This window comes from Leptidea sinapis, chromosome 19, assembly GCF_905404315.1.
Source record: "Leptidea sinapis chromosome 19, ilLepSina1.1, whole genome shotgun sequence".
Taxonomy (NCBI): domain Eukaryota; kingdom Metazoa; phylum Arthropoda; class Insecta; order Lepidoptera; family Pieridae; genus Leptidea; species Leptidea sinapis.
Genome location: NC_066283.1, coordinates 5,209,229 through 5,235,805, shown reverse-complemented (window position 1 = coordinate 5,235,805; position 26,577 = coordinate 5,209,229). Strand labels below are relative to the sequence as shown.

Below are 26,577 nucleotides of genomic sequence, written 5' to 3'. Positions count from 1 at the left end.
CAACAAGCTCTTTTGTTTGGTCATATTAAATGCTTTAAAGTTTAAATATATAAAACAAACGGAAAAGGACACACAAAATGAATTTATTATTTTTTACAAAGCATCAAAAATTACAATTTGTACCTGAGGTGCCTATTTCTTTTTCTCAAGTTTACAGGCAAGCCAATTAAGGGCATGGAAGGGGCGTGAAAAGATAAAGGAATGAAGGAAATGCACTATTTATATACAAAACATACTGCGGACTGAAGAATAGATAACGTAAATAAGTAGTGAGAGTATAATGAAGTTAACAATTTAAGTAATATGTGTATATTACAAACAATTTGAATTATACAATTCGATGAATTTGGAAAATACTCGATACGTAACATTTAGATATCCTACAAAACTTGCGAGGTGTTCCAGTTTTATTTTTTTGTGAAGTGGAAAGAAACAACCAATATCAGACCATAGTGTATTTTAGATTTATATTAAATCTATAACAAGATATTTACACAAAATATTATGGAAGCATATAGTTATTGTAAACATTCTACTCAATAATTGTAACGCTAAAGTTTTAAATACACAATAGAGAAATAATTCCAAATCTACATAGTTACCAAGTACTGATCAAATCCAAACCTTACGACATATTCTAACAGTCAACTACGGATTTTAAACCTAAAATAGTTTCTTTTATTTGTGGTAAACATACTTTTGTAACGATTTCAAACACATTCTAGAAGATATACCTAATGTTAACTGAAACATTGGGATCTAACTGTGCGTTTATTTAGAATTACGCTTTGCGATTGGTAGCTGTACAATTTAATATTACATTTTAAAATATATGAATTCAGAGTTAAAATTTTATGCATTGCGGAGAGAATTTTGTTTAAATTGTCTCATAGTGCCAGGAATATTTGGAACTATTTCGCCGAATATGAAAATAATTTAATAATAACATTAGTCGCCAATTCCAAGTGGTACAGCTTTCTTATTTTTTAATAACCATAGAAAATATTGAAAATTATACAGATTCCAGAATTCACAAATTACAGACATGAAGGCAGTGTTTAAATGCATTCTTATTCGTTATTACAATAGTTTTAAAGCCACGCATAACATCTTAAGCTAAGCAAAAATAATATTACAAGTAAAAGTAGGTAATAATAGTGCATAGACATTCTCAAAAGAATTACATTCTATAACAACCGTCAAAATAATAGCATTGCTAATGAAATATTAACATGTAGGTAAACATTTATGTACTACGTAGTACGTACTAGGGAAACCGTGCTAAGCAATTCTTGCTCCATTTCGGTTAGAATTACAACTTAAGTTCGCTGCAGTACATATCATTAGTTACCTGTAATTATACTATTAAACAATGCAGCGCTAGAAAGCGCTTAAAGGATTTATAACCACCAAAACGTCGCCATGAAATTCCTGTTGCTTACGTGTTCCGTTCAACGTAGAGTAACAACATATTTGACATTCACATTCATTCAATGTTTGTTAATATTTGCCAGTTGCTACCGCGATTTATTCAACAAACCGTGTTTTAGAGATATTATGTTGAACTTACATATCACTTCTTGATAAATTTGACCTGTGCTATGAGAGTTATTCTAACAGTAAGTATCACACAAAGGCATAATATTTTAAACAAAATCCCAGCACTCAAAGCGTGTTGTAGTACTAATACAAACCAAAGAGAATTTAAACACTAAGTTCGTACAAACTACAAACGCTTCGTTTTGCGCTTGCCATAGAGTAAGTGAGGTTACCACAGCTGGTGAATCTTCAAGATGAGACTTCTCTAGTACCTATTATAGTATATTATAAACTCAGTGTATGTAACAGCCAATTCGGAAATGTTAAATTAAAAACTAAACGAAATATTTACATTTATGTAACAATTTATAATACATTATAATAATAATAAGAGATTCAACACAAAAACATCTAACGGTTTTAGATTTAAAAATATCCTATTTTAATTTTGATTCAATTTCTATAATATTGTCTCGATACATACTATGATTAATATTTAAAATATTATAAATTTATGACTCGATAAAAATAGTTCCTCTTATTATGTCGTAGCATTTTTTACAATTTTTAACGTTAGTTAAAAGATTTTTTTGTAGAATCTTAAAATATTAGAACAGCCTTGGGCTTAGTTTTATTATGTGAGTAAATGCAGTTTTTCAATTCTATAAAAATTCCATTTTCTATATAATACTACAAACTCAACATCTAGATAATATGATTACAGCTAATGCCGTAGATTTTTTATTAGAAATTTGAATTGAATTTGAATCAATTTTACGATATCGCTTTGTATCTCGAAATTAAAATTTGCCAACAAGAAAGAATAAATATTATCTTAATTTAATGTATTATCATATTCTTTTTCTATTGTTTTAAAGAAATTTAAACAGAAAGGATGCATTCCCCAATTTGTAAGTTTCCTCAAACGCGAGGTCTGCCGGCAATAGAGACGATAAGACACAGTTCCAGTAATTAGCTACTTGTCAGTTTAAAATATGAAAAATATATATACTATAATGTTACCTTATTACTTTTCTTTCGTAAAACTCTTTAAATTAGTGAAAATATTTTGCGATTTTTTATCTGTTAACTAAAACACTCTGTTCTCTTAACTATTTAGTTGTTTGTTATAATATGACGTCTGACTGTTTGTATTCATTTAAAATTAACTATGAAATATACTGTTTTATTTATAAAAATAACACTTATTCGCTGAAAAAATTAATGTGTGATAAACTTAAAATAATAAATGTAAATTTTAAGAGACTTTTTGAAAAAGCCGAGTAGCCAATAATGCAACTTTGTTAATTTTTTTATTTTTTCGAACTTCGATATCTGTCATTTTTAAATTTCTTTAACAACCGTTCGATTGTAAGCGGAACCTTTAGATACTTACGCAGAATTTAAGTAAAAAAGAAAGAAAACAAAGCTTTGCGGGCAAATATATGTCACGTTCAAATTAATTAACTTTAAATTTCTGTACAGGATGAATTGGTAGATAGTAATATAATCAAAATCTTCTTCCAAAAACATAAAATTTTATATTTGAATAAAGTACTCTTACTCTTCATACTTCATACTCTTCATCGCCGTATTGAGATCACTCTAAGCCCCATAATAGTTGACAGATTATATTACGGGCTTAGGGATTAGACTGACTAATATTGATATTCTCTGATATCGATAGACAAAGATGTAGGCTGTATCTCTGCGGCCTTAGCCACTCTTTAATGTTCTTCTGTACAATACGTATATTTTTAGACTAGAATACGTTGATGTAGGCTAATCTGAATTCTATAATAAGAAAAATAATGGCCCTAATTTGTTTTCAGGCCCGTTTTATGTTACTTAACCAACAGCTTGGTAAGGAAAAGTCGTTGTTTACAGTTCTCTGTGTCTATGGTTTAATTTAACTAGAAATATATTGCCTTTTGATTTATGAAAATTTACTTCCGCAAATAAGCACAACAACCCACAAGCCGATTGAAAAATGGTACATTAAATTTGAAATGATTACGTCATTAAAATTAAATTATGTAATTCTTTTACTGTAGATATTTATTATACTTGAAATTGTAAATAATAATTAAATACCTTTTTATATAAAGGATATATTACCATATTAGAAGAATCATTCAAAATTATATTTTTTTTTTTGGTTTTAGTCCATTCATGTACTTATCCATTACCTTAGTCAATAGCCTAGGTTTATTATTATTCTAGTGAACAGGATTCCTTAATTAAAATAATCCTAATCGTCCTCATACATAATCTATGTTTAGGAATTATGTCGTTGATTATAAGAAATTATCGTAACTGTATCTATTATTATATATTGACAGAAGTTGTCTTTATTTTATATCTGTGATATTGACATGAATTTCATGAGGAAAGGAATTAGATGTAATTTACAACAAGAAACATAAATTTCTAACAACTTTGCAATAATACGTACATTCACATTAAAACCCTACATTTTGAGTATCACACTTATTTTTAGACTATAGCAACACTATAGTTAGATGGCATAACTGCTATATTGTGACAATCCGTAAATATGTCATTATAACATAATACATAATTTATATTTATCTGAAGTTTGCTTATCAAATACATTTAGAATAAAATTTTCATAATGTTCCCATATTATGTATCTTATTAAGATTTCTTTTATAGATCTCAATTTTATTTTTAAGTATAACCTACACTGCTAGCGGCTCTAAGTTTGATCACCGAAATTTAGAAGAAATTTGAACTAGGCCAAATATTCAATAATGAAATAAGTATAGAGTTGAACCAAATTTAAACATATTAGATAAAATATATATGATTGGAAACAAAACATGCCTAATAAGATTGTTCAAAGCATTACCTAAGCATATAAGTTTGTGTTGACAAGCCTTAGGAATCTAACTCGGATTTTGCTGTAGGTAACTTATTAAAATAATTTGCTTGCATGTCAAAATAGCCAGCTAAAGCTGTACATAAATGTCTGGTAGGTTATGTTTTATTTATTGTTATGAAGCGTTAGCTGAACTTCAAAATATTACCGAGCGATGAATAAGCGTTGACACAGTATGCAACATTAAAATATCAGTTGCATGCTGGCAACATTGTTACAAAAACACTGTGTAGCATTAGCTAGTATAGCAACACATTCATAGCAGTTCAAAATGGCGCTAAAGTATCAAGACGGTATGGAATGAATTACACATTGTTAACAGTGTCAATTAATGCACTCAGTAGAAAAAATGATATTTTTGGTAACTAAACTTTTATATATTTTAAATTTGGTGCTCTATTTTAAATTTGCCTACTTGCTACTGTAGCGCCACCCTCATTTAACGCCTTCTAAAATGAAAATAGACATGTCAACTGTGTAAAGATGTGATCTTTGAAACACACGTTGCAAAATTTGTGTTCTAATGAGAAAGTCAATTTCTATTTACAAATATTTTGTGCAACGAGATTCTCAATTCATTAATTGTGTTAAAATTCAGTTGGTTCTTCGGAAGCGAAACATACGTTTAATTTCGATGAGTTTTTGTATTTTTTAAACTGTCTATTCTCTCATTTAAACGCATAACAATAAATATTGTATAAGCTGTTAAATTGTATTAAACTAAAGTTACGTTCATCTAACAATAATTATTATTACAGATAAAATAAACCAAAATACTATTGATGTTGGTGAGTTATGCCGTCTGCTTTAAAATAGTTTACTATTCAATATCTTTAATACTCTTTCTATGATAAGAACAGTCTATTAGATGTTTTCTACAGATAACAAAGATTAAATAAAAACCATAGACAAGTTTTACTGTGGGTGTTGCACTTGAACTTTACGACATTGACACAGCCATTTGATAATCCTTGCGTTCCGTTCTACGACACTCGGTGGTTCCGTGTTCCGGTAGATTTGTTTTTGAACACCAGGACCTTGTACCTGAAAAAAAAACTTATTGTAAATAATAATAGTATTGACACGCTTTTACACAGCTTATCTTTCCTCAAACTAGGCATAGCCTGTACTATTTGTGCAAGACAACGATATATTTAATACAATACAGGGTGTAATCGTTAAGTGTATACTAACTTATACATACACATACATAGATACATATAAACATCCATGGCTCGGAAAGAAACATTCATATCATTTAAATGTTTGTTCCTACCTCATATTATTTATACGTCTAGAGGGTCTCTTGCTGTTAGACAACCGATATAAACATGCCAGGAATATTAGTTTAGTGTGCGTGACAACCTACGTCTTACACTCGCGATTTGAATGTCACTTTGTGTTAGTGTTAGTTAGTTCTAAATTCTATTTATTTCGACGTTTTCACCGCTGTCATAGTCTATCTAGACGTAGGTATAAATAATCGAAGGTTTGTTCTAGGATAGGTCACTAACCATTTTAGAGGCATTAGTTCCTATACTTAAATAAAAATGGTTAAAAAACCCGCGCGATTACGCAGGCCATCTTATTAAATATCACCTATCAAAGACAAATGACTATCTGCGTCACGCAGATTCTAATGCGACAAAGTTCTAGCGTGAAGCGCGGGGAAACTTTTTTGTAAGTATTTTACGTGATATGTATTTATTATGATATCATCTATATAAATTTTTTACCGTATAATCAGTGGTGGCCAATTGATTTGAGTCCACAGTAGAAGCAGACGAAAAGAAGACCGGGCTATCAGGGTCGTCGTCTCGTATGATAGCTTCATACGTCCTTGACTCCAGACCGAGGCGGTCGAAGAACAGCTGAAGTCTTGCCGACTCCTCGGAAGGACTGTCAGGAGAGTCCTCGCCTTCGCAAGGAGCTGATGCTGGACTCCTGCCGTCTGTGCGTCTATATCTGTACAGAAAATGAAACAGTTACACTAATATCTAGATCTCACATAAAGTACAAACTTAAAATACTAATTTTAAGCTCCGAATTAGGTAATTCTTTATGTTTATTTTTATTTTTTTATATAAAATAGATTATTTGATGTGACATGATATTTTTATATTTATAAAGATTTCTATTTTAATGTTATAAAAGCCTACATGACAAAAGTTAGTAATAAACAGTTATGGCCTTACAAATAAACTTGGTGTAGATTTAAAACTGAGAATAAACCAAGAATATGCAAAATTTTGAGTATATCGCTGACAACACTGTCAAGTGTCAATACAATGGTAACTCTGAAGTATTCTGAATGTCAAGCGGCCTTGCAAATAAGCGCGGGAAACGTGACACGTCCGAATAAATCTTAAGCAAAATGTATATATGTAAACATTTTGCATATTCTTGGATTTTTCTCTCTCTCTTTTAAAGACTAGAAATTGAGAAACCTCCACGTCATATTTTATGACTTATGGCAGCCTCTGGTAAATATTAACATTACGAAATTACCTATCGGATATGTCTGATTTGGACCGCAATATTGGTCTGGGTTTTCTTTGTTTGTAGCGAAAGCAGCGTTGTCGTTTGAACGTGCCCAACGGTGACGTCACTTCCTCCGTTTGACAGATCTACAGAAAAGTAATCAATATTAGTATTTTTTAATTGAATACGAGGAGAAACGAACTGGTCACCTCATGGAAAGTGATGACCGTCGCATATACTCTCTTGCATCACTAGACGATTCACAGAAGCGGGTCCGAACTTTTTGGGTAGGTGTGTGTTTTGTAGGTACCCATATCGTATCGTCCTGGAAATAGCTCATTTTACAGTTCAAATCAAATCAAATCATATCAAAATCACTTTATTCATGTAGGTCACGGATATGACACTTAAGAATAAAAAATAAAAATTCTCATTACATCTACTGTTACTTCGAAAATGGTTGAGCTAATGAGAAGAAATAGCAAGAAACTCTATAGTTTGGTTATTGGGCATAACCCAAACCTCAGTGGGAGGCTCCTTTGCACAGGATGCCGGCTAGATTATGGGTACCACAACGGCGCCTATTTCTGCCGTGAAGCAGTAATGTGTAAGCATTACTGTGTTTCGGTCTGAAGGGCGCCGTAGCTAGTGAAATTACTGGGCAAATGAGACTTAACATCTAGTCTCAAGGTGACGAGCGCAGTTGTAGTGCCGCTCAGAATTTTTGGGGGTTTCTAGAATCCTGAGCTGCATTGTAATGGGCAGGGCGTATAATTACCATCAGCTGAACGTCCTGCTCGTCTTATCCCTTATTTTCATAAAAAAAAAGATATTTACTGCTAAGTGTGCGCTGTCAAATACACTGACAGATTGGAATCAGTGTTATCATTGCAAAAGCAGGGCGCGTGAAAATTGCACTTCTTATATAGAAGTTGACAGCTACTTTTGTGATGAATGTGAAGACTGATCTGAATTTATTTCACATATGCTTTTTGCCCCATCTCTCCGGGCAAGACAATATTATAATCGAAATCAATTATTAATATTTTCTAGGGATAACTAAACATGAAACAAACTAAATGTACAAAAATATTTATTATCAAATTTTGGTTTTATTTACATAAGCCCTTAACAGTGGGAGGCTCCATTGCACAGGATGCCGGCTAGATTAAGGGAACCACAACGGCCCCTTTTTCTGCCGTGAAGCAGTAATGTGTAAGCATTACTGTGTTTCGGTCTGAAGGGCACCGTAGCTAGTTAAATTACTGGGCAAATGAGACTTAGCATCTTATTTCTCAAGGTGACGAGCGCAGTTGCAGTGCCGCTCAGAATTTTTGGGTCTTTCAAGATGAGCGGACACTGCAATGTAATGAATGGGCATGGCGTATCAATTACAATCAGCTGAATGTCCGGGTCGTCTCGTCCTTTAATATCATAAAAAAAATACGCGTATTGCTCAGGCTTCCCCTACTCTTTGCATATAGGCAGCTGAATTCTATAACAGGTAACTATGACCTTATGGATCCTTATAGAAATATTTGTTAATTATTAAAATTGCCTATTTCAACTTACCTCATAAATCAAATCAAAATCAGTTTATTCACGGACACGACACTTATGAATGTCAAAAAAAAAATCTTATTGAATCTACCACTACTTCGCAAAGGGTTGAGCTAATGAGAAGAAGTAGCAAGAAACTCATTCACTCAAATAGAACATTCACAACAAAACACAATACCAACAAGTATTTACTACGTCGCGCCAGTCACCTTGTATTACCTAGTATTAGAACCAATTTTGGTAACATTTAAAAATCATATAACATTTGAAGGAGCAACTAGACAATAAGCTTACGAAAACTGTTAGAGAAGCGACTTCGCTCAACATCTTTAAAAAAAAGGCGGCTTTATCATATACAATCCAATGAATAAAAACATCATATTAATATAATTACAATAAACCATATCTTGTAACTTGGACCACCGCCTTAAAACCAGAAAGCAACAATGAGCAAATTCGCCTCTCATTCACTGATTTTATGGTCTCATGTAAGTGACGATTGTCTTAATGAGAAATAAAAGATCTTTAAACTGATTTTATTATTGTAAAAAATGAAATAAATGGAGGGAATGAGCGATAAACTAACCTGCGGTGCGTTCACGTACTCCTGCGTGTCATCAATGCGTCGCAGGCGGACCTCCTGGTACTGCGGTTGCTTGCTTACAACCTCCTGGTTACTGTCTTGGTATCTGAGACAAATAAAAAAAAGTCTTATGTATGCACGCAAGAAGTTATACTTCTTTGGGCTAACAAAGCAAAAATTATTTATTCCTCGTGCTATTCTACGTTTGTAGAAAGAACAATATTGTAAAAATCTTGCAACGATGGCTTTGACAATTAATTATTAAATAACGAATACGGCTGTACGGGCTTGGACCCTTTGCCTGGCCTTATAATGGACAAAGAATCCAAAAAAATAACGAATGTCGCAAACGTCAGGAAATTTTAGAAACCCACTTCACCCTGTTATTTTTGTGTTACAGTGATGCGCGAGCATCATAAAATTTCACTCATTTTTTCATAACACGCCTATAGAAATATAACTTTAATAATATAATCTCGTAATATCTGTAATAATAATAATAACAAAAGCTGAAATTAATATTATGAAGCAGTAATACCTCGTATATTCCCTAGTTGCTGTGTATTCTTTTCTGCCGACGTTCAGACATTTGAGGGGCGTTTTGTACGAACAATCGTAGTCTCCATAGTCATACAGCGGGGGCTCGTCTTGGAACTGCGGAGGTGGGGCGCTTGCCTGAAACAAAAAAAAATTAAGTGATTTCAAAATCATAGGAACATCACTAAAACAATTTTTATACTTTTCATTGAAAAAATGAAAAATTAGCGCGTCTATAGTAAGGCCAACAAGACGAGGTAAAGAATGTAAATAAAGTTTCAGGGCTTAAAAACATTTTCAGTGATATCTTTAAATATTGAAAAGAATTTATATATTGCAAAGGTTGTCTAGAGCTGCTAGTGATTCCATAATGAATTTCCGCAACTACTCACAATAACAGCAAAAATGAACAAGAAAACTAACAGTAACGGCGAAAATAAACGTTCGAAATGAACGCAATCTAAACAGGAACGAACTTGTTCACAAAATGGCGGACCATATGTTGACAACTGCAGTACTGAAGTTGTCCTGTACCACGAAACTAGCAAACTCGACTAACTGACGCCATTACTGTGTACGAGTGAGAGAGACAGAGATAACAATCGCTCGCTATCGCAATGTAAGTCAGTAACGGTGCGTTTGCTTACACTCTTTATCTTGTCTCACTGGCCTTACTATAGTAGTGATAAATAAATATAAAACTATACCTGGAAGTGTATACCGACGCGTGGATGTGTGTATATCTGCGTGGGTTGCGCATGATGCGGCGGGGAGGGAGCACCGTCCTGGAACTGGGGGGGCGCTGAAACGTAGCATTGCTCCAAAGAAGACTCTCGTGTGCGACCGCCCAGGTAACGGCTGCAAAAAACATTATCAGTTAATTATCTAAGACATTATTATAGTATATTTTTGTGTTATAATATTGACATTAATAATAAATGATAAATTTCGTTTATTTCAAAGATTGCATTATATACATTTTAGTGGTTGAGACTTCCCATTATGTAGGTCTTAGCCTTAGCATATCTCGCAACATCCTAAGCGGATACATAATATTTGATAAACAATATAAAAATAAACAAAAATCGCACAATAAAAAAACTCTGAAGGCTGTATGTGCCCGACAGTGCCCAGTTAGCATCCTGGTGAGTATGCATAGGTTTTTCCTGCTCAATAATAGGACTCGCGTTTCTGTTATCGAATGTCTTTATCAGTGGTTTGGAATGGTTTAAACCTGTTGATTTGCTCCAGCGATTAAGTGCTTCTAGTTGACATTGGTTCCTCAGGGTGTGACGAAAAGCGCTCTTAGTCAGTCAACAAACAGGTTCCGGACCATATTGGACTACTTTAGCTCCAGCTTTTGCAAGCTCATCGGCTGAGAATCACTCTGTTTTTTAAGTCTAATGTGTTTAGGCAGTCAGTGCAGTTTTTGACTAATTTTGACGCCGTCAAGTCTGTGTCTAAAGCCAACAAAGCTGCCTGACTGTCAGAGTGAATGTATATATTTTGGTTGAAAGCAGGCAGCCTCGCAAATACACGCGGGAAACATTATACGTCCGAATGAACAAATAGTAAGCTAAAGTCGTCTATTTGTAAACATTTTGCATATTCTTGGTTTGGTCTCAGGTATAACTTAATACCAAGTTGATTTGTAAGACCGATTGGCTATAATGTAGGGTGAGTTCTACTTTCAACTTTCTGCAGACCTAGATACAACGCGTATAGAAGCTCACACCACACTTTGGTCGTACGTGGTGTCATCACTTGGGCAACAAAACAGTTGCATCAGGAATAGGTGAGGTGGTATTGCTCGGGACGACTGTTCCACTGGTACAAAATCTATGATTATGGGATTAATAGGATTATTTTTAAATACTTGGGCCTGTCGTGGTGTCCACACATTTGCGCCGCGTGGGGCGGAGCGCTGCGCTGTGTGTAGTGCCCACTCGAGCCACCCGAGTCACGCGCGAAGGATGACCCGCAACGACTGGAAGGAAAAAAATATTAACCTAAATGTCTAACCTAAAATCTTATGAAATGGTCTTATGTTTGAGGCTCATTCACGCTTAAACCACTGATCGTATCGACATGAAACTACCACCATTCGATGTGAAATTTATTCTTGATGGTTTATGGCTATTTTATTTTGTTTATTTTTCTAATTCCAACGTTCCTTCATTATTTTTTTCTTTTTAAAATTCGCCCAGCGAAGTGGGCGGGAACGGCTAGTTATTTATTTAAATAAAATCTATAATACTACCTGAAGATAATGAACTACTTCGATACTTTACATAATAAAATAATATAAAATTTTTGTACAAGTTAAATTAAGTGTCTGTTTAGCAGTTGTTGTCTAGTTAGCCTAGCCAACGTGTCAGGAAGTCGAAGTTACTTGACGGCGAGCGCGCGCATCATAAAAAGTAACTCGGATAATTTTTCCCTAACGCGCCAAAATAAGAATAAATTCATTTTTTTTTATGGAATAGGAGGACAAACGAGCGTACGGGTCACCTGGTGTTAAGTGATCACCGCCGTCCACATTCTCTTGCAACACCAGAGGAATCATACGAGCGTTGCCAGCCTTTAAGGAAGGTGTACGCGCTTTTTTTGAAGGTACCCATATCGTATCGTCCCGGAAACACCGCACAAGGAATCTCATTACACAGCTTAGTAGTACGAGGAAGAAAGCTCCCTGAAAACCGCACTGTGGAGGACCGCCACACATCCAGATGGTGGGGATGATATCCTAATTTGTGGCGTGTCGTGCGAAGGTGGAATTCGGCGGCAGGAATCAGGTTAAACAGCTCTTCGGAACACTCCCCGTGATAAATGCGGTAGAACACACACAACGAAGCGACGTCTCTACGCAACGCCAAGTGATCCAGCCGTTCACAGAGCACTGGGTCCCCGACAATTCGAGCTGCTCTGCGTTGCACGCGGTCAAATGGATCGAGAAGATACTTGGGAGCGCCATACCAGAGATGATAGCAATACTCCATGCGTGGCCGGACCTGCGCTTTGTAGATCGCTAGAATGTGGACCGGTTTGAAGTATTGCCGTGCTCTATAAATGACGGCCAGCTTCTTCGAAGCCAATTTGGCTTTGCCCTCCAGGTGGCCACGGAATTGCCAATCGCTTGCGATTTCATGACCCAGAATTCCGATGGACACTAGTTATTATTATATTGTCAAGATGTTTACCTGTTATATGACTGATAGTTTTCATCACCTGGCGATGGATGCTCGGAGAACGCGTCGCATGACGACATCAGTGATGAATGGTTTGATCTAGTAGGTAAATATATCTACATATAAATAGTGTCTTAAACAATTCCTGTCTTATTAATTAAAGCAATGTAAAGTTACTTCAAGTTTAAAGCTACTTCTCCCCGTCATGGAATAGGAGGACAAACGAGCGTACGGGTCACCTGGTGTTAAGTGATCACCGCCGCCCACAATCTCTTGTAACACCAGAGGAATTACAGGAGCGTTGCCGGCCTTTAAGGAACTCTTCTTACTACTTCTCCCTGTCATGTAATACTATAGTGACAAAGATAAGATAATGACAAAACGTTTTAAATTTGGAATAACTTTACGTTTATTAATAACACAGTAAATGTCTACGTGGCATCATTCGTTACTCTAGGTAAGTAAGGTTTCAAAAAAAAAAAGAAGAGCTGAAAGCATAGATAGGAGATGAACACTAGATTTGCTGTCAGCATGTAAATAGATATAGCGATAGTCTGTGACGTGTGTTATGTTTTCGTTCTGCACCATTTGTACAACGTAGTAGACAACAACATCCCATCTTATATATATAAAAATGAATTGCTGTTCGTTTGACTCGCTAAAACTCGAGAACGGCTGGACCGATTTGGCATATTTAGGTCTTGAATTATTTGTGGAAGTCCAGAGAAGGTTTAAAAGGTGAATAAATAGGAAAATGCTGCTAAATTAAATAAAAACAACAAATTTGTTTTTCCTTTGATGTGTCCATACACAATTTCTATGCGAGAATTTATTGACGCACGGTTTGACAGTTCTGCTGTGAAACAATTTCGTTACGACAGCAGGGTGCATATTTTACGAAGTAATTAGTAAATAAGTAAAAAGAAGTAAATATTTGATGTTATGATATATTATTGACAAATTCATCATTCATCAAAACATTATTTTATTTATTATATACAGAACAACGTCTGTCGGGTCAGCTAGTATTTTAATAATAACTGAAATCACCATGGCAACCATTGTTTGTTGGAAGCCGATGAACTAGGTCCAAACAAAAAAATCGCATACGCGAAAGGGATAGCAAATATTGTAATGTATCTCGCTTACTTTCAACACCAATTTAATTTATGTGTCTCTGTCACATTATTAATGCTATTTTAGTGATGCATCCATCGTTCATTTTCTATCTAAGGCTGAGAGTAAATAAAAAATCTGACATTTGAATTTTAAAGAAAATTAAATAAATCACATTGCACACGGAGGAGTGCTAAGCTAAAACAAATCAAATCGCAACATAAAGGTCGAACAAAATCAATCATTGTTTATGTTATTTTAAACAAGAGTCAGAGTGTCAGATAAAAATGGTTCAATTCATGTTTAAACAATTCGATAGAGTTACATTGAAAATGTAGTTTGTTCACTAGAACGCGCAAACAATGGCCATTTTGAACAAATTGGTTTGTTTATTATTAGTAAGTAAACATTTTTTCTAAGTTTTAACTACCATTGCATATATGGTTAACCAGGCATGCATACACGGGCAGGAGACACGCGAAGTACGAGCGGGTCGTCACCAGTAATATCATAGATAATTTATTCGTCTAGACTCTAGATACTAAAGTCCCTTGCTGCTAGACAATCGATAAAAACAGGCCAGGAATAATACTTTAGTGTGCGTGACAAGCGTCTTACACTCGCGATTTGTATGACATTTTGTAGCCATCTCTACTCTGTGGTGTTAGTGTGTATGAGTTGCTCAAAATAGAGGTCAACCTCAATTTATTTGGACGTTTTCACAGCAGTCGTAGTATATCTAGACGTATAAATGATCTAAGAGTAATATCATATGTACGTTACTACCATAACTGTACGGAAAACTGATCTACAGTAAATATTGGTCTACGGATTAATGTGACTGCAGAGGAGCAAGAAAAAAGTGGGTGCTGATTCCTGGCCTGGCATTGTTATAAAGCGTTACAAAGTAATGCAATACTTTATGGACTCAGCGAGACTTTTGGGTTGCACTGTTTGGAACTTTTATATAGCTTTTTGGCATCCGTGTTTGAAATTATATACTTTATCTTAAAAAATAGAGGAATGCAACGGAATAGAAGTGCATACTGTTATTGATTAAGTTCTTTTGAGAGTAGTGAAGTCAATTTAATTTCAGTAATTGTGTAAGTACTGAAATTATTTAAATGAAGTTCCTTATAGAATGTTGTGGTAAAAGAAGTTAAGAACAGATACACCAGTAAAAGTGTACGTTGTGAGATAACGTAAGTCACTATCTCTTTCCCTATACAGCACGACTGGTAAGAACTAAAGATATTGAAGGAGACTATTCGATACTCGATTCTCGTCGTAATTATGTAATTAAATAAGATATTTAATTTTTGAACAAATATCCCATTATGAATAAATAAACTGTGGATACAATCCCGATACTGATAAAATTGATTCACGCACCGTATAAGAAGCAATCCGTACACTAACCTTCCATATAACATTTTTCAGATACACCAAACTCGATAGTGCCGTACGGCACACTACGCCCTGAACAAGTTCAGACACTCATTTGGTCTATAGGATAGTTTCTTTTGAATGGTCTTATAGCTTGTTTGAATAGCTTTCTTATACATCCACTCAAATCATCATAATTATAAGCAATCTACTAATATACGTAAAATAATACGCATTGTCAGGCCGATCTAAGGCATAACGCGACATGGGGGCATTTGCTGATTACCTTTTTTTTTATGCAAAATACCTTAATCAAATTTTATCAATGTAACATTTGTCGAATAGCATAAGGAAGTTCGAGTATACTGGGTGTCCTGTGACACCACTATCTTTTATTGTGAGCCTACTTACTATAAGTGAGTAATAAATAAAAGGCTTGCCTTGTTCCTTTCGATGAACACGACGCGGTTCTATGGTGTGAATGTCGGCGGCGTCGCGGAGAGCGTCCTATCGACTCCGACCCAATCACCACATTTACGCTAAAATACCAATTACATTTAACTAATAGAGCTCATGCCATTGAAAACTAGGCAAATTCATGTACAGCTATAAAACAGAACTGACATAGAAGCTTTTACTACAGGAACAGGTTTAAAATAAAGTTGTAATAGGGTTAGATATAAACGACTACACACTAATAGCTCTGTTATCAGGATTTGCTAAATTATTTTAAATCATACTGCAATTTTAAATTATAAAACTGGTTGAAGAAACGGTTTCTGACAACTGTGTCCGATGCCCAAATGTTCGACTTCACTTAAATCAATAATGATTCTAAAATGCTATTTAGAATAGATTGCGGTTACTAAGGTGCAAGTATTATGTTTCCGTATATTAAGATTTTCGTAAGGCGTTCGATATCGTATATAACAATATACTATTTCTTTTTTTATTTATTTGAGAAGCTATCGATTGTTGAATACACTACACAACTGCTTCGATTTTTAGTATTTATCGCCGAGATTGAAAGTGTACAATATACAGTTCATCACTCATTGCCGTATAATTTTTATCCGGGTGTGGGTCAAGGAGTAACTTAGGGCCATTGTAATTTCTAGGACATGGACATTATTAAAACATAGATAAAGCTTTACAGATTGTCTTTATTTTCAGCAGGTTATTGAAAAATTATGATAATGCCTATTGCAGTGATAAAATAAGATTAGATTATATAATAATAGATGTTGTATAGTAACGTTTATCCGAGCAAACAACTAATTATTTCGAGCTACTCTCTAGAGTTTAGACGATAATATTTGTATACCCAGAGCAATAGTGGGTTAAATTTAGTGTTTAAAATGAGCAAAAATCTGTCATTTTGCGAAAAGGTCAATAAGATTAGTGCACAAGCATTTAGAAACCTAGTGTTCTTGCTGTTTGATTTTGGGAGAGTCACATAATTTAACAATATAAAGTATAAGTACAGAAAGGGTGGAAAAACTTGAAACATCCCCTCGGTGGAAACAAAATGGTTATCATGTATAGTTTTGTTTCAAGGGTAGACTGTGAAACCAAAAAATTACCTAAAAATTTAGTTTCCCTAACGATGGACAAAGGTTTGTTCGTGTATTTACCGCCTGCTTCAAAAAAGTACAACAGGTAATCTGTTCTTTCAATCTAGGAATGTCTGGCTACAATACGTTGAAAGTACGTCGTATAGTTTCATTTGTTGATAACGTACCTAACTATATAGAACTATCACTAGTAAAAGTATAGACTTTCTTGTGTGGAACTTAATTGCATCAAATCGCAATCGATACAAACTTTTTATAGAACTTTTCTGTTCGCTTAATCGGTAATCGGGCATCGCTACGGAAGGCTTTAAAATTTGTTTAATACACATTAATAGAATTTGAGAGCCTTGGAATGCCGTGGAATGAGCGACGACCAATAATTTTTCATGATGATGAACTCGTCGTGCGATGAATCCTCCAGTATTGAACAGCGTCCAACATTGATAGGAAGCTAAATTAGTGATTGAAAAAGTGAGCAAAAATACCAACTTGCCTACGGATAGTCTGCATAATAGAAAAGCGACAGAAAGTCAGTCTTTATTGGAACAGTTGCTCTTTCTTACAGCCAGAAATGAATTCTTTGGCCTACTTAAATCCATGGTGAAGTACACGGTTTTAGTAAAACACAATTTGAACTGAGAAGAACTAGCGACTGTCTTGACTCTTGACAGTACACTGTCATTTACCATTTATCAACATTTATCATTTATCAACAGAGATGTACTAATTATATTATAGCCTTAACCCCAGTAAAAGAAAAAAAAACACGATTGGAGACTTTTTCAGATAATTTTCTCTATAGGTACTTATCATATCAATTGGATACTTTTTATATTGATACTCAGAATGTCATGAATGAAAGATCCAAATGAATACGTATTTTTGTGATTACTTCGCCTGTAACTCGATGGATGTGCTATTTATAATGTCTTTTAAGTTATCACATTCATGCCGTGTCTCTTTTGTATCTTTTACTCAGATAGGCCTAACGCGAATTTAAATTTGGTTTACTTACTGTTCGGGATAGACATGCGCTTGCGCGTGCAAATCTGGTAATGACTTGTGGCTATTTATATTAGTGTTGCCATCCTCCTCACGCACACTCGGTTGAGAATGGGAGTTTGATCTGGAATTTAAAAGATACCTTAAGTTTGTGTATGAGAGTATTTTCCTAACAGTAAAACTAGTTAAGCGTGGGCACGCATAACTCATAAGTTGACGCGTAGCGTTTTGTGGCAAATTATAGTAAGAAGCAGGAATATTTTGTATTTTTATGTAATATAGTTTGAATACCTAGTTAACCATACTAGTTTCAGGTAGATCAGTCTATCACTATCAACTAAGGGTACTGCAATGACATCTGGTGATTATTTACAATAAAGTGGGTAGCGAAGAAACTTTTTTGTTAAAAAGAGATATGCTCAGACAGTGTTTCAGCAATGTACAGGTTGAATCACAGTAAAAAATGTTGCTATAAAATTTTATCTCAACAATACTTTATTTCAATTGACTAAAATTGTTACCACTCGAGATATTTGTTGAGATTCAAAACATTCTGAATAATAAAATATAAAAAAAACTTTCAATCACGGTTCGAGCAGCTGTTATAGGCAATAGCTGAGCCGACGGACTTCACTCTCTCCCAATGAATTTTATTAAATGTGCAGTCATTGGAAAAGTAACAAAATAATGTAGTAAAAATACAGAATTTATGTTCTAAACATCCATTTATCGTTACATCTTTTTTGTCTTATTAATTTTCATACAAAATAACAATAATTTTAATTTACATTATATACTAAAACCTTCGACGGGGACTACGTTTTACAAATTAATATATTAAAACCTATAATTATCCCACTTCTGATTACATTTGCTTCATTCTCTTGCAACGCCGTAACAGTGTAACAGCTATGACTGAACGCATCGTCATAGTTCTCATATCTCTACATAGTCATATTATGTTAAAGCTATTATAATCTCACCTAATATATCTGGGTGCCGAGTGTGCATATTCCGCCGGAGGGCTGATAGCGTCCAGCTGATCACCACTTGGAGATAAATCTGGGTTCTGGGGACTTGACTGAGGACTCGCTAAAACAATTATAATAAAGCAATTATGAGGCTAATATATAAAGTTCAAAATATATTCCAATCGAGAAATACAGGTAAAAATAGAAATATTATTACTCTTTTATGAATTCAAATTTAAGATTTATTATTAAAATTATTAAATATAGGGCTGAAAATGATGTGTAATATTGTCTATTTCTCAAATAATACCTAGTCAGAAACATTTTTGATGATAATGTAGGTGATACGAATTTACTTTAAATAGCTAAAAATATTTCATGTTAAAAATATATTATATCCATTTAGTTACACAAATGACCAATAGATGTCGCAAAAATAAAAAGTTATTCAAGTCTAAATAAATGTTAGTGACTGTCTTACCCGCACATCACAAATTTGGTAATGTTAAATCGATTAATTGGTAGAATAAAATAATGCTATAGCAGAAAAGAACTAATTTATATTATAATTATGATAAAGAATCATTTCTTATTAAACTTTAATCATTTCCTTATAATATGATACAATACAGAATTTAAGATATCTATAAAATACAAAAGATAAGTTGTTACTCACGAATTGAATATGTATTCTTAATAATAACTTCGCTCGCCCTCTGCCGTGGTATCACAAATGACTCTGGGAAGAAAACCCTAGCATCACCGTAGCTCAAGGCTCTCTTCTCCTCATGTTTGTGCTTCGACCCCGATGTTCCGGATGATGAAGTACCGGAGAACGTTCCAGAAGTGTGCTGAGAGCGTGGCAGTTCTCGATCTGGATACGAGTCCTTTATTCTGCGTATTTCCGTGTATGATTTTTTTGCTGCAATATTCAATTACTTTACGAATTACAACATAATAAAAATTTTTGTAACAGGGTTTATATTATAGGCTAGCCCTGAAGGAATTATATTATAATAATTGTAAATTTAGAATGAATGAAGCCTTACACTTAGTGCTCGACAATAAAAAGCAACCTAAAGTGTACCTATTTAAAATAGCCCAGCTTAAGGACCATCTTATAGGGGGCCTACCAATACTTTCTCTTCCGGTACATACATGCCATTCGAGGTCGATTAACGGATGCTATAAAATCTGGATTCTATTTTTTTTAAATCAATCAGATATTAAAAATAGTTAGGCTTTTAGAGAGAGTTATTTTGACATTTAGAGGACATTTCTGCCCTAACGGCCATAATATGTTCAAAGAACTGTGTGCCCTGCCCACTGCCGCTTCAGTTTCGCAATCATTTTCAATCTATCATTTCAATTTCCGCGGCCCATTCTCTCTCGTAACTCCAGAGGAATCAAAAGAGTTATGTCAACTTTATAAAGTCTCGAATAAACATATATAAAAATTCAAAAATCGAAAATATATTGGAACTTGGCGGGTGGGTATCGAACCAGGGGCTGAGTGAAGTTCGTAAACCCAAACCTTCGTAATTGAAAATAAGTATAACAGTTTTGCCTAATGTTATAGCAATTTAAATGTATTTATTTAGCAAAATGATTAAAAACGTGACGTTGGTTACGCAATTTTGTTAATTTAAAGGAGCACTTACCTGAAATACGACACTGCATCCATTTTAAGTTTAGATATGTATTTGAACAGTTTTTTACTGAACACTTTGTCATTGCGTGGCGTTGTTGTTCAAAGTGCGGTCGAAACACAACTGAACAAAACTCTGCCTTATAGACGCGTGAGCAGACTTATGCTTCAGACCATTTTGGAGCGTGATCGTGAGTCTAGTTGTTTATTGTACGTCATTGTGTTAAACCAATGAATCTTATTCATTTTATTTTATTTATAAGCAAGAATAACATTCGTGTCTCTTGAATTCGTGAATGTGATAAGTGTAAAAGAAATACTTACTAGCAAAAGGTGGTGAGTATACATTTTCGCGGCTGTCAGAATGTTCCAGAAGCCGCCTGAGCGTATTCTGTAGTCCTTCGTTTGTATTCACGCGACTTTTGTCTCTTAATCGTGTTGTCGCATCTGAAAATATTTGTTAACATATTTTTATTATCATATTTTTTTTTAATTTTTGATAATATTAATCAACTAGGTATGTGGAAATATATAGTTTAAATATTTTAGTATTTTTCAAATCCAAATTTATCTTACAATATTTCGTTGTATAACAGTAAAATGTTAAAAATCGTCACGCAAAGGTCTCGTGTTTTTTTTCTTAATTAATAACATATAAAAAAAAGAGTGTGTGTACTTATGTATACACGCAAGAAGTTTTACTTCTTTTACTACTTACAAAGCAAAAATCATTAAAATGGTTCATTCCTCGTGATATTCTACTTTTTTAGAAAGAACAATTATGTAAAAATGGCTTTGACAATTAATTATTAAATAATGAATAGGGCTGTATGGGCTTGAACCCTTTGCCTGTCCTAATAATGGGCGAAGAAACCAAAATAAAATAACGAATGACCAAAACGTCAAAAAACTTTAGAAACCAACTTCACTCTGTTACTTTTGTGTTAGAGTGATGCGCGCGCATATTAAAATTTCACTCTCATAATTTTTTCATAATGCGCCTAAAGAAGTATAACTTCAATAATAATTGAAATGTACTCACAAGGATTGCAGCAAGCGTCATTGTTGAGTGTCCCTGAACTGATTAGGTGACACCCTCCAGCTGCTATTGCCTGACTCAATCCACTGCTCACCTGGATAATATATCATCATCTTTTTAGCCTTAGCCTTTAGATAATTTGTACATCTAAATAGACTGTGACAGCTTTGAAGTGACACTCTAAAGCAAAGTGTCTTACGTACTTCGATCAACAATAGTTACGTATCGCGTGTGTGAGACGTAGCTTGTCGGGCACACTAAAGTAGCATGTTATCATGCGTTGCCTAACAGCAAGAGTAATCTATTTTTTTAGTAATTATGTTCTGAAACAGCGGTTGTGGCCATTGAAATAAGAGGGTACTACAATTAGTGATGCTTCGCCTAAAATATAGTGTACTACAGTAGGTATATATCTTATTGCGGATAGTCGCACACAAACTGCAAGTTTACCAAGTAATATAGGTACATGTATACAATACAGTTTTTATAAAACTAGTACTGAGGGTAGATCAAAATCTTTTTCCTGGTTCTTAACTTTTTTGTACTTACGGGCAAAAAGTTTAATTTTAAATTGTATCATTTGGAAGTATCAAATTAATTTACTGTGACAAATAAAGAGATATTGCCCACTAGCTAATAGGATTGAGAATGATTTGTTAAAGTATGTTAGTGAGTTATATTATTTTCTGGGATCTTGCTGTAAACGCCATCACAGAAATGACTATTTTAAATCCAGACAATTGTTAGACTCTAGAGATGTATACTTACTCTTAAAGGTAATTCCTGTTTTCTGTCGAGGACAGTTTCAGACTTAACGTAGAATGCTTTGGTTTCGGCCAGCAGCTCGACAGCAGATTTCCTCTTCTGCTGCGGCTGAGGGGGCAGAGATCGCGGGGTGGCCATCTCTTTCTTACGTGGTAGCTTGAAACTTGCGAACAATGAATCTGCTAAGCGCCGTCTGAAACATATTTCGGAAAATAAACAATATGAATGCACAGTAACAGCAGTGAAGGTAGTTTCATCATATCCGCCGTGGCTGGATGATCTTGTTACCGGGTGGGCTGCTTCATGTTCATTTCCATCATAATGCCTTTATTTATTTACGGTATGTGTGGATAACTCATGTGTTTATAAGTATTAATTTACTTTTTTTTACTTACTCGTTGTAAGCCTTTCAGTTTTTGACGTTTGAGTATTTTTGTTGCGTCACTTTGCATTTAATGTAATTGAAATGATTTGTAAAGTGCATTAAAAATAATAACTTGTAACACCTAATCTGTTTTGAAAAGAGCAACCTTAGAGTTTCTTGCTCATTCTTCTTTGAGGAAACCTGCCTTCCGAATGAGCTGTATGAAAAAAAAAGACATATTTCAAGTGTAATATGATTTACCTATGAAATAAAAATATTATTGATTTATTGATTGGAAGATGTCTACTGCTGGCAAAAGGCCTCCCCCAAAGATCTACACGATGAACGGTCCCGCGCTACCCTCATCCAAGGATCTTGACCAGATCATCGGTCCATCTTGTGGGGGGGCCTACCAACACTGCGTCTTCCGGTACGTGGTCACCGTTCGAGGACTTTATTGCCTCAATGGCCATCTGGCAGAAGGTAGTATATATTATTTCAATATAACAATATGAGCCTAATTAAAAAGTAATTACTTATGTACAAAACTAATTGTATCTGCAGTTAGCGGTAGCATTATTTTAGAGGAAATACTTATGTATATTTCTCCTTTGATCTAATAATATAACGGCCTGGAGGCTTGAAGCGGCAGAAATTTGAATTTGTGAATAGTAGGTATGGCTTTTGGTTAAACACAACGTGCGGACGCAAGCGCTGCCTTCAATATGATAAAAATCGAACTTCAATCGATTTTGTCGGTATTTTTTTTTATTAGAAGTAGTTTAATCTTTTTGTTGTGAATTTGTTATAAAGAGCGTGAATGGTGCGAAATCATTCTCGGCGTGTTCTAAGCATTATTTTCGTGCCTGAACACGGGTGCTGCATTTTTAGCTTTGTCAATTGAACCTCACATTAAGGGCGCGTTCCCACCGTGTCGTGACGATAGATAATCGTGTAGTTTTAAGTGTCGTGGCTTATATGTTTAAATGGAGGTGTTCACATTTAGAACGACACAATTTACTGTCGTCTACGACAGTTTTTGCAGTGACGACACTTTGTCGTGACAGTGGGAACGGCAAGCACGACAGTCGTAAAACGATAAAAAAATCGTGGACGGCAACTCTATGTAGACCACGTGTTTTCCCTTCCCTCTCGCACCCGCGCGCCCCTCGCGTCTGTACTTGGTTTACTTTGTGCGTGTTAGAACTTGTCAGACTCCTGCGCATGGTGGACGTATAACAATGGCTAATAATATAACACCGGAAGTTTTAATTCCACTTGTGGAACAAAGGGCTGTCCTTTGGGACAAAACTTTAGACATTTATAAAGACAAAGGTTTGAAATTAGCCGCGTGGAGAGAAATTTGTTGCGTTTTTGAACCTAATTTTGACAAGTTGGAGGAAAAGGAAAGAAAAGATTTCGGTAAGTTTCTGAAACTTTTTATTTATTATGATACGTGTGCTGTAATGTTTTGCCAAGGTACGGAGCCTATTTCAGATACAAAATAGTCGGAAAATTGTAAGCGCACTGCGTTTCCACCACCTTCGTTTGGACGCAGCTGTGTTGCAGGCATGTTTACCAGGGGCATAACGGTTGGGGTATTCTCCAAGTATATAGCGTCTTTTTTTATTAAAAAATTATGTAATACCGTACAAGCCTTTACAACTTCAATAGCTGTTTCTGCACATACATCCAATGGTCTATGCAAGATCCTCCATTTATTGGATAAGATACCAAAAGTGTATTCAACATATCTTCTCGCGCGGCTTAGACGGTAATTAAATATCTTTTTCTTATTGTCTAAATGAGTACCGCCATAAGGTCGCAATAAATTTTGTGACAATGTAAAGGCTTCGTCTCCAACAAATACATATGGTATTTCTTCTTGCATATTTTCGTGTAATGGCGTGGGTCTTGGTATATTTAAAGTACCATCATTTAGTTTCTTCCAAAAATTGGATTGTTTTAGGATAGATGAATCACACTCTTTTCCGTATGAACCAATACTAACGTAAATGAAACGGTATTCTGAATCAACAATTGCAAATAAAATAAAAGAAAAATAATCCTTATAGTTAAAAAACATAGAACCACTATTTATTGGCTTTGTAATCCTTATGTGCTTGCCGTCCAGCGCACCGAGGCAATGAGGAAAATTTGCTTTCGTTTTAAAAGCTTCAGCGATCGCTTTCCATTCTTCTTCGGTATTGGGCAACTTTAAATATTCTGCACTTAATACGCTCCAAATAACAGAACACGTTTCTTTGATTATTTTGCTGATGGTTGACATTCCCACTCTAAAATTATAATGCAGTTGTTTAAACGAACATCCCGACGCCAAATATCTGTAAATAAATACAACAGCTATTATAATACGCTTATATTCGAGGACCAATGCCCTAACATTATAATTATGTATAAACATATAATCAGTCTAATACGTAGTCCCTTACTTGTTCACGGAAACATCCGGGGATACTAGTGGAAAAACTCGATCTTAGTATAGTTTTTTAAACTCTGAAAAACGTGCAGATGTTTGCATGAACAATAATTTGACTACGTATTAGACTGATTATATGTTAATACATATAATGTTAAATCTATACACAAACAAATTTTAATTTTAAGTCTATTTTACTTTTACAGCTACACAGATATCTACAAAGTGGACACATATTCGAGATGCATTTATGAGATCCCTGAAAAATGAAAAAGAAAAAAAGCGATCTGGTGCAGGCGCAAAAACTACTAGGCCGTATGTTTATAAGAATCAGCTGTCTTTTTTATTAAAAGTTACTGAGCCCCGTATGACCTCTGATTCATCTAATGAGCCTAATAATTCTATATCTGATACATTAAGTGATGCAGCACCTTCTACTCAAAAGAAAACTAAGACTGACACATTAGATGATAAAATGTCACAATTTCTAGATTATAAATTAAATAATCAAGAACACCCACATGTGTCCTTTATTAAAGGAATTTTACCATCTTTGGCATCATTCGACAATGATGAAAATTTTGAATTCCAAACGGGTATTATGCAACTGATTGAAAAAATTAAAAAGAAACGCCTTCGTAATCATTTATATGATACTTATGCAAACTATGGTGACTATCAAAACCATTTATCACAACCGACAGGATATTTTACACAAGATCCAGGTGCATCAACTTCGACTAGCAATCAAGTTATGGAACCGGCTTCATCACCAAATTCAGTCTATACTAATTTGTCTGATAGCACACAAGATTCTTTTAATTTTGACAATATATAATTTAAAGATGTCTTTACTTATAAAACGTGTAACTCTAAAATAAATCTCTAAATAAATAAATGTATAAATTAATAAAGAATTTTCATTTTATTTACTTACCTTAAAGTTATCACTAGTCTTTCTTCGGCACTTATACAATTTCTGAAATGTGTGTTTTCTCTTCTAAGATTGTCTGCAAGTCGTACCAGTAGGCTATCAAAGGTGGTGACAGTCATTCTTAAATACTCATAAAACTTTCCATCATCACTTTTTAATTCTTCTATATAACTCTGACATAATCCTAATGGAATTCTTTTCATTAACATTGGATGTACCCAGTACTTTCTTTTCATTGCTTGCTTCATTTTCCTTCTTTTCAAAAAGAAATACATTATTAAAATTTCATCTTCGTCCATTGAACTCAGGAGAGTAAACGCACTAGTAATCACCAAGCGAACGCAGAGGCGACTAGATTTGTAGCTTGCTGATGATGCGAGCGATCTGAGCGATCCAATGGGAACAGCTAGATACGACAGTCGCTAAACGATAAAAAATGTTGACGACAAACAATCGTTATAATGGGAACAGGTAGAGACGACAGTCGTCGAACGATAAATTAGTCGTTACGACATAGTGGGAACGCGCCCTAAGGCAGTAAGGTTTAA

The 26,577-nt window shown here is 34.5% G+C and overlaps 2 protein-coding genes across 3 annotated transcripts in view; both read right to left on the bottom strand.

The window, feature by feature from the left end:
* Nucleotides 1–440: 440 nt before the first annotated feature.
* LOC126969976 (uncharacterized) overlaps nucleotides 441–26,577 on the bottom strand; it is an 82,213-nt gene continuing 56,076 nt past the window's right edge. Inside the window, exons 4-18 of one of the 2 annotated variants that reach the window (XM_050815621.1) lie at nucleotides 22,295–22,484; nucleotides 21,530–21,620; nucleotides 20,812–20,934; nucleotides 19,516–19,761; nucleotides 18,852–18,960; nucleotides 17,882–17,992; nucleotides 15,733–15,831; nucleotides 12,803–12,889; nucleotides 11,479–11,589; nucleotides 10,310–10,460; nucleotides 9,604–9,740; nucleotides 9,069–9,171; nucleotides 6,950–7,068; nucleotides 6,178–6,406; nucleotides 441–5,485 (exon numbers count right to left, since the gene is read on the bottom strand). In XM_050815621.1, coding sequence (XP_050671578.1) covers nucleotides 5,357–5,485; nucleotides 6,178–6,406; nucleotides 6,950–7,068; nucleotides 9,069–9,171; nucleotides 9,604–9,740; nucleotides 10,310–10,460; nucleotides 11,479–11,589; nucleotides 12,803–12,889; nucleotides 15,733–15,831; nucleotides 17,882–17,992; nucleotides 18,852–18,960; nucleotides 19,516–19,761; nucleotides 20,812–20,934; nucleotides 21,530–21,620; nucleotides 22,295–22,484 — 2,035 coding nt within the window. In that variant the 3' untranslated portion in view covers nucleotides 441–5,356. The remainder of the gene's footprint in view (nucleotides 5,486–6,177; nucleotides 6,407–6,949; nucleotides 7,069–9,068; nucleotides 9,172–9,603; nucleotides 9,741–10,309; nucleotides 10,461–11,478; nucleotides 11,590–12,802; nucleotides 12,890–15,732; nucleotides 15,832–17,881; nucleotides 17,993–18,851; nucleotides 18,961–19,515; nucleotides 19,762–20,811; nucleotides 20,935–21,529; nucleotides 21,621–22,294; nucleotides 22,485–26,577) is intronic. The other variant, XM_050815622.1, reaches the window with a different exon arrangement.
* LOC126970010 (uncharacterized) lies at nucleotides 24,079–26,564 on the bottom strand. Its single transcript, XM_050815689.1, has 2 exons — nucleotides 26,033–26,564; nucleotides 24,079–25,000 (listed from the first exon to the last, which is right to left on the bottom strand). Exons 1-2 carry the CDS (start codon nucleotides 26,326–26,328, stop codon nucleotides 24,103–24,105), a joined length of 1,194 nt encoding a protein of 397 aa, XP_050671646.1. The 5' UTR covers nucleotides 26,329–26,564; the 3' UTR covers nucleotides 24,079–24,102.

Bases quoted from the DNA above. Each gene is read 5' to 3' on its own strand.
- LOC126970010 (XM_050815689.1), bottom strand. From the start codon at position 26,328: ATGGACGAAGATGAAATTTTAATAATGTATTTCTTTTTGAAAAGAAGG. The intron at 25,001-26,032 runs GTAAGTAAATAA...ATTTATTTACAG, and splicing joins AGACTAGTGATAACTTTAAG to ATATTTGGCGTCGGGATGTT.